Source organism: Rhinopithecus bieti, unplaced genomic scaffold, assembly GCF_001698545.2.
Source record: "Rhinopithecus bieti isolate Rb0 unplaced genomic scaffold, ASM169854v2 scaffold_35950, whole genome shotgun sequence".
Classification (NCBI taxonomy): Eukaryota; Metazoa; Chordata; class Mammalia; order Primates; family Cercopithecidae; genus Rhinopithecus; species Rhinopithecus bieti.
In genome coordinates, this window is record NW_016815506.1 from 392,204 (window position 1) to 399,509 (window position 7,306).

The 7,306-nt window shown below is 50.7% G+C and overlaps 1 protein-coding gene across 2 annotated transcripts; it reads left to right on the plus strand.

The window, feature by feature from the left end:
* Positions 1-266: 266 nt before the first annotated feature.
* Positions 267-7,005, plus strand: SUOX (sulfite oxidase). 2 transcript variants are annotated; one of them, XM_017853372.1, is made up of 5 exons: positions 298-421; positions 697-805; positions 3,717-3,776; positions 4,048-4,225; positions 5,111-7,005. In XM_017853372.1, the coding sequence occupies exons 3-5, from the start codon at positions 3,727-3,729 to the stop codon at positions 6,518-6,520; spliced, it is 1,638 nt and encodes a 545-aa protein (XP_017708861.1). In that variant the 5' UTR covers positions 298-421; positions 697-805; positions 3,717-3,726; the 3' UTR covers positions 6,521-7,005. The 2 variants fall into 2 exon arrangements, with proteins under 2 accessions (XP_017708862.1, XP_017708861.1); XM_017853373.1 differs by lacking the exon at positions 697-805 and having other exon boundaries at positions 267-421.
* The last annotated feature ends 301 nt before the right edge of the window (positions 7,006-7,306 follow it).

Below are 7,306 nucleotides of genomic sequence, written 5' to 3' on the forward strand. Positions count from 1 at the left end.
GCGGCAGGGGTGTCTCAAAATCTCCCACCTCTCAGCCCAACTTTTGGATTCGTCGTCACCTTCCACACTGCCCGAGCTCCGGACATACAGCCCCGGTGCGCGAGGGTCCCATTCTTTGCACACCAGGGGTATAATGGACTCTGGACTGTTGCGAGAGTGACAGCAAAAAGCCAGCCTCTTCTCCAAGGCTTCTTGGCAACCTGCCTGTCTTGGCTCCAGGAGGCGGGTTTCAGCCAATGGCTGAGTCACCCACTTCCAGCCAATGGCTGAGTCACCCGCTTCCAGCCAATGGCTGAGGGGATGAGCTGAGGGGAATGAGTGGTCCCTTACTGCAGCCGGACGCAACGGCGCCGGCCCCGCCCCTCGAGAACTCGCTGAGAGCTGGGCTGGTAAAATTGCATTACTGAGGACACTGGACTCGGTAAGGAGGCTGGGGGTGGGAAAGAAGCTGGGGAGGAAGGGCTGCTGAGCTGGGCAGCGGAGGGGGCATTGGTGTCCAGCTGTGCTCCGAACCTCGAGGGCAACAAAACTATCAGTACCTGCCTCCACTCCCTCTGTCTGGGTGCTCTTGAGATCGCGGGGTGTTGCCACAAGACCCCTTTGTGCCTGAATGTCGGACGTATCTTCCTACCTAATGTGCCCGTGGGGAGTGAGGGGTCATCACCTGCACCAACAGGTGGCATTTCTGTATTACAGCAAAAGGCTGCCCCTCCCAAACTTGGGATTCTGGGTTGACTGAGTTCACCTACGAGTCAGCACTACTTGCACTGCTCTGGTCTAGTACAAACAGGCTGCTGGCATTGAGGTAGGTGGCAGAGAGAGTAAGGGTCCCTTGGCCTAGGGGCAAGGTGAAGACTGCTCCTATTCCCATCTCTAGCTTTCTTTGCCTCCCTACCCACGACCCACCCACCCCGACACATTGGTCTCCAGCATCTCATCAGCAGTTTAGACATTTCTCACTCCTCCTCACTCTGGCCCTGCTGGGTCAGTGCTCTCTGTTCAGCAATGTGAGGAAGAAACTGTTGCAGGGCAGAAGGCAGAAAAATTACTTTCCTTCTCCAGCGTGCCTCTGACACTCTGGCCAATAATTCCTCAATTTGCTGAGCTCACTACAGTGGCATAGATAAGATTGAGATGAAAAAAAAAAACCAAAAAAAAAAAAAAAAAAGATTGAGGTGGTCCGGGACCCTGGGTTGGGGTCCAGTTCCTAGCTGGGTTCAATTTTTTTTAGGGTGAATAGGGGGAGAGTTGGGGACTGAAAGGCCTTCAAAGACAATGTTATTATAGTAGTCTCCCCTTATCCAAGGTTTTGTTTTCCTGAGTTTCAGTTAGCCATGGTCAACCTCTTGGAAAATAGGTGAACACAGTTCAATAAGATATTTTGAGGCTGGAAGTGGTGGCTCATGCCTGTAATAATCCCAGGACTTTGTGAGGCCAAGTTTGAAGGATCACTTGAACCCAGGAGTTTGAGACCAGCCTGGGCAACATAGTAAGACCTCATCTCTACAAAAAAAAAAAAAAAAAAGCCATGCATGGTGGCTCACGCCTGTGGTCCCAGCTACTCAGGAGGTTGAGGCAAGAGGATGGCTTGAGCCCAGAAGTTTGAGGCTTTAATAAGCTGAGATCACACCACTGCACTCCAGCCTGGGCAACAGAGCGAGACCCCGTCGGGGGCAGGGGAGGAGAGGGGAAGCCAGACAGTGGCTCATGCCTGTAAACCCAGCACTTTGGGGGCTGAGGCAGCAAGAGGCCAGGAGTTCAAGACCAGCCCTGACAACACAGTGACACTCCCATGTCTACAGAAAAATTAGCCAGGCTTGGTGACACACACTTGTAGTCCCAGCTAGTGGGGAGGCTGAGGCAGGAGGATGGCTTGAGCCCAGGAGGTTGAAGCTGCAGTGAGCCATGATTGACACTCGCTCCATCACACAGGCTTTTTTTTTTTTTTTGAGACCAGGTCTCACCCTATTGCCCAGGCTGGAGTACGGTGGTGCCATCATGATTCATTGCAGTCTTGACCTCCTGGGCTCAAGCCATCCTCTCATCTCAGCACTCCTCTCCTCACCACCCCAGTAACTGAGACTACAGACAGGCATCACCATGCCCACCTAATTTGTTTTTTTTTTCCTAGAGACACAGTCTCACTATGTTGCCCAAGCTGGTCTTGAATTCCTGGGGTCAAGTGATCCTCCTTCCGTGGCCTCCCAAAATGTTGGGATTATAGGCGTGAGCCACCATGCCTGGCCAAAAAAAAAAAAATGTATTTTGAGAGAGAGACCACATTCATATGACTTTTTTTGGTTTTTTTTTCGAGACAGGGTCTCGCTCTGTTGCCCAAGCTGAAGTGCAGTGGCACAGTCACCTCACTGTAACTTCAAACTCCTGGGCTTAGATCTTCTCATCTCAGCCTCCAGAGTAGATGGGACCACAGATGCACTCCACTATGCCCAACTAACTTTTTATTTTTTGTAGGGACGGGGTCTCCAACTCCTGGCCTCTAGCAGTCCTCCTGCCTAGGTCTCCCAAAGTGCTAGGATTATAAGGGTGAGCCACCACACCCAGCCCTTTTAGTACAGTATAATGTTTTAATTTTTCTATTTTGTTATTGTTGTTAATCTCTTTTTTTTTTTTTTTTTTTTTTTTTTTTGAGACAGAGTCTCTCTCTGTTGCCCAGGCTGGAGTGCAGTGGTGTGATCTTAGCTCACTGCAACCTCCACCTCCCAGGTTCAAGCAATTCTCCTGCCTCAGCTTCCCAAGTAACTGGGGTTTACAGGCACATGTCACCACGCCCAGCTTATTTTTGTATTTTTTGTAGAGACGGGGTTTCCCCATGTTGGCCAGGCTGTCTCGAACTCCTGACCTCAGGTGATTTGCCCACCTCAGCCTCCCAAAGTGCTGGGATTACAGACATGAACCACTGCGCCAGCCATTGTTAATTTCTTACTGTGGGTAATTTAGTACTTAAACTATAAGAGGTATGTATGTATGGGGGAAAAAACAGTAATATAGGGTTTGGTACAATCTGTGGTTTCAGACATCTACTGGGAGTCACAGAACATATCCCCAGTAGATAAGGGGGTACTACTGTACTTGTTGACTCTTCATGTCAGCTCTGCTAGGCTATCATTGCAGAGATGAGGAAGCAAGTTCAGAACAGCTTGGAGTCTTGCTCAGGAAATCAGGCTGGTTAATGAATAGCAAGATCCAGTTTCACAAACCCAAGGCATTTTGCCCCCAGAATCTGGGCTCCTTCACCCAATTAGGCTGCCACTACTTTTTTTTTTCTTTATTTTTTTTTATCCCTGTTTAAGTCAGTCTGATCCACAGTTGTCCTCTGCTGACTTCAGAAATAATAATCTGGCCAGTAGACATTTGGCTTCGGTCCTTTAGGCCGTTTGCCCCAGGCATTGTTGTCTATGGTGGACGAAGTTCAGAATGGAAGATGGGAGAGAGGTGATTCTGATTCTAGAAGCACCCATCCCTCCTACCCCATTCCCCACACACATTACCTGTCATCCTGTCAGGACAGTCTGTCTCTGAAGTGTTCCAAGTTTTCTCTAAGGGCCCATTTGGACTCCCACTCTCAGGACTCCCCATTTGCCCAGAAAGCTCCTTGCTGACCTTCTCTGTGTCTTCCTCCCACCCATTCCCTTAGGCCTCCCTAATATCCCCTCCCAGAGTCTCCCTATCTTGATCCCAGAATCTTCCTTCTACAGGTCTGCTACAATGCTGCTGCTGCACAGAGCTGTGGTCCTCAGGCTCCAACAGGCCTGCAGGTAAGCCAGCCCATCCCAAGACTTGCCCCCTAGCCCCTACCTCCCACCCTTAGTGTCTTTTACAATGTCATACCTTGCAAATAAGATAGTTGAGAGAGTGTGTCCAGGGAGGAGAGAGAAAGCCAGATCCTACTTTTCCCACCTATCCCTGGAGAAACTAAGTTCCAACTGAAGGAACCAATGGCCAACCAGGGAGAAAGAAGTAGACCCCAGGACTTCACTGACCCTTTCATATGACCATACGTGCTACTAAGACCTCTCTCTCTTCCAGACTCAAATCAATCCCCTCAAGGATCTACATTCAGGCCTGCTCCACAAATGATTCATTTCGGCCCCAGTACCCCAGCCTCACCTTCTCTGCTGATAACTCCAGCACCCGGGGATGGAAAGTCATGGGAACCCTATTAGGTGTCGGTGCAGTGTTGGCCTATCAGGACCATCGATGCAGGGTAAGTAAGGAAGGTGCTTCATTGTCAGAACAGACTGAGCACAGTGGCTCACGCCTGTTATCCCTGCCAACTATAGGAGGCCAAGGTGGGTGGATCACTTGAGGTCAGGAGTTTGAGCCCAGCCTGGGCAACATGGCAAAACTCCATCTCTAGTAAAAATACAAAAATTAGCCAGGTGTAGTGGTGCACGCTTGTAATCTCAGCTACTTGAGAGGCTGAGACACAAGAACTGCTTAAACCCAGGAGGCTAAGTCTGCAGTGAGCCGAGATCAAGATCGGGCCACTGCACTCCAGCCTGGGTGACAGAGTGAGACTCCATCTCAAAAAAAAAAAAAAATTGTCAGAATAAAGGAATCAGTCGTAGTAAACTCCACAGGTAAACCAGGCTGTGACCTGTGTTCCTGCAGTTACAACAGAGTCCACAGTGACAGTCTTCATGCCCAGTGGAGATGAAATATGCTAATCTGCTACCTTCACTTCCCAGTGGCCAACACTGTGGGTTGGGTCAGGGTGAGCTAGTGATTTCTTCTTTTTTTGTTTTTTTTTGAGACGGAGTTTCGCTCTTGTTGCCTAGGCTGGAGTGCAATGGCATGATGTCAGCTCACCGCAACCTCCACCTCCCGGGTTCAAGTGATTCTCTTGCCTCAACCTCCCGAGTAGCTGGGATTACAGGCATGCGCCACCATGCCCGGCTAATTTTGTATTTTTAGTAGAGACAGGGTTTATCCATGTTGGTCAGGCTGGTCTCCAACTCCCGACCTTAGGTGATCCGCCCGCCTCGGCCTCCCAAAGTGCCAGGATTACAGTCGTGAGTCACCACGCCCAGCCGAGTGATTTCTTCTTAACAGTCTCTTCCCTTTTATCTTACTCCTTCCCTGCTGACAGGCTGCTCAGGAGTCAACACGCATATACACTAAGGAGGAAGTGAGTTCCCATACCAGCCCTGAGACTGGGATCTGGGTGACTCTGGGCTCTGAGGTCTTTGATGTCACAGAATTTGTGGACCTACATCCAGGGGGGCCTTCAAAGCTGATGCTAGCAGCTGGGGGTCCCCTAGAGCCCTTCTGGGCCCTCTATGCTGTTCACAACCAGTCCCACGTGCTTGAGTTACTGGCTCAGTACAAGATTGGGGAGCTGAACCCCGAAGACAAAGTAGCCCCCACTGTGGAGACCTCTGACCCTTATGCTGATGATCCTATACGTCACCCAGCCCTGAAGGTCAACAGCCAGCGCCCCTTTAATGCAGAGCCCCCGCCTGAGCTGCTGACAGAAAACTACATCACACCCAACCCTATCTTCTTCACCCGGAACCATCTGCCTGTACCTAACCTGGATCCAGACACCTATCGCTTACATATAGTAGGAGCACCTGGGGGTCAGTCACTGTCTCTTTCCCTGGATGACTTGCACAACTTTCCCAAGTACGAGATCACAGTCACTCTGCAGTGTGCTGGCAACCGGCGCTCTGAGATGACTCAGGTCAAAGAAGTAAAAGGTCTGGAGTGGAGGACAGGAGCCATCAGCACTGCACGTTGGGCTGGGGCACGGCTCTGTGATGTGTTAGCCCAGGCTGGCCACCAACTCTGTGAAACTGAGGCCCACGTCTGCTTTGAGGGACTGGACTCAGACCCTACCGGGACTGCCTATGGAGCATCCATCCCTCTGTCTCGGGCCATGGACCCTGAAGCTGAGGTCCTGCTGGCATATGAGATGAATGGGCAGCCTCTGCCACGTGACCACGGCTTCCCTGTGCGTGTGGTGGTTCCTGGAGTGGTGGGTGCCCGCCATGTCAAATGGCTGGGCAGAGTGAGTGTGCAGCCAGAGGAAAGTTACAGCCACTGGCAACGGCGGGATTACAAAGGCTTCTCTCCATCTGTGGACTGGGACACTGTAGATTTTGACTCTGCTCCATCCATTCAGGAACTTCCTGTCCAGTCGGCCATCACAGAGCCCCAGGATGGAGAGACTGTAGAATCAGGGGAGGTGACCATCAAGGGTTATGCATGGAGTGGTGGTGGCAGAGCTGTGATCCGGGTGGATGTGTCTCTGGATGGGGGCCTAACCTGGCAGGTGGCTAAGCTGGATGAAGAGGAACAGCGCCCTAGGAAGGCCTGGGCATGGCGTCTGTGGCAGTTGCAAGCCCCTGTGCCAGCTGGACAAAAGGAACTGAACATTGTTTGTAAGGCTGTGGATGATGGCTACAATGTGCAGCCAGACACTGTGGCCCCAATCTGGAACCTGCGAGGTGTCCTCAGCAATGCCTGGCATCGTGTCCATGTCTTTGTCGCCCCATGAGCATGGAAAAGAGCCACCTCAACCCCTTTCCCCACCCATTAGCCTCACTGCTTCAGAAAAATATTTCCCACCCCTCAACTTCTTGGATCACAACTCTGGCTTCCTAAGCCATACCCAAGTACACATATAGCACATTTCACCCAGGGCCTCTCCCTCTTTGGACACTATGTTACATATCCCTCTTGGCCTTTGAACCTGTGCCAGGAAATGTGAGCTGTTACAGCAAGGGGCTAGAAGTAAGACAAGTAATTCTGGAGACAAGCACTATTTTGTTTTCGTACCCCACCTCCGTTTCTAATGCCTACTGCCATCAAGGCCTTGTTTTGCTTTTCTTTTTGGATTCTCTAGAGAAATGTGTGTGGCATGTTTAAGAAAAGTGTATATACTATTATCTCTCCAGGTTGCAAAGTTGTGAGGAGAGCAAGGGGCACAATCATCTCCCTTTACAGTTCTACTTTTCTAATAAATAGTCTGTTTAAGATCATGACTCTTGGGCCTGGGGAGTGAGCCTATTGCAGGAGGGAGGATGCATTTGTAGTGGGATGTATAATGAGATTAGTCCAAAACAAACAAAATTGGGGAGGAAGACAGAGAGGAAGCAGGCTTGTAGGTTAAGAAGTGTGGCTTCAGCCGAGCGCGGTGGCTCAAGCCTGTAATCCCAGCACTTTGGGAGGCCGAGACGGGCGGATCACAAGGTCAGGAGATCGAGACCCCCCTGGCTAATACGGTGAAACCCCGTCTCTACTAAAGAATACAAAAAAAAAAAAAACTAGCCAGGCGAGGTGG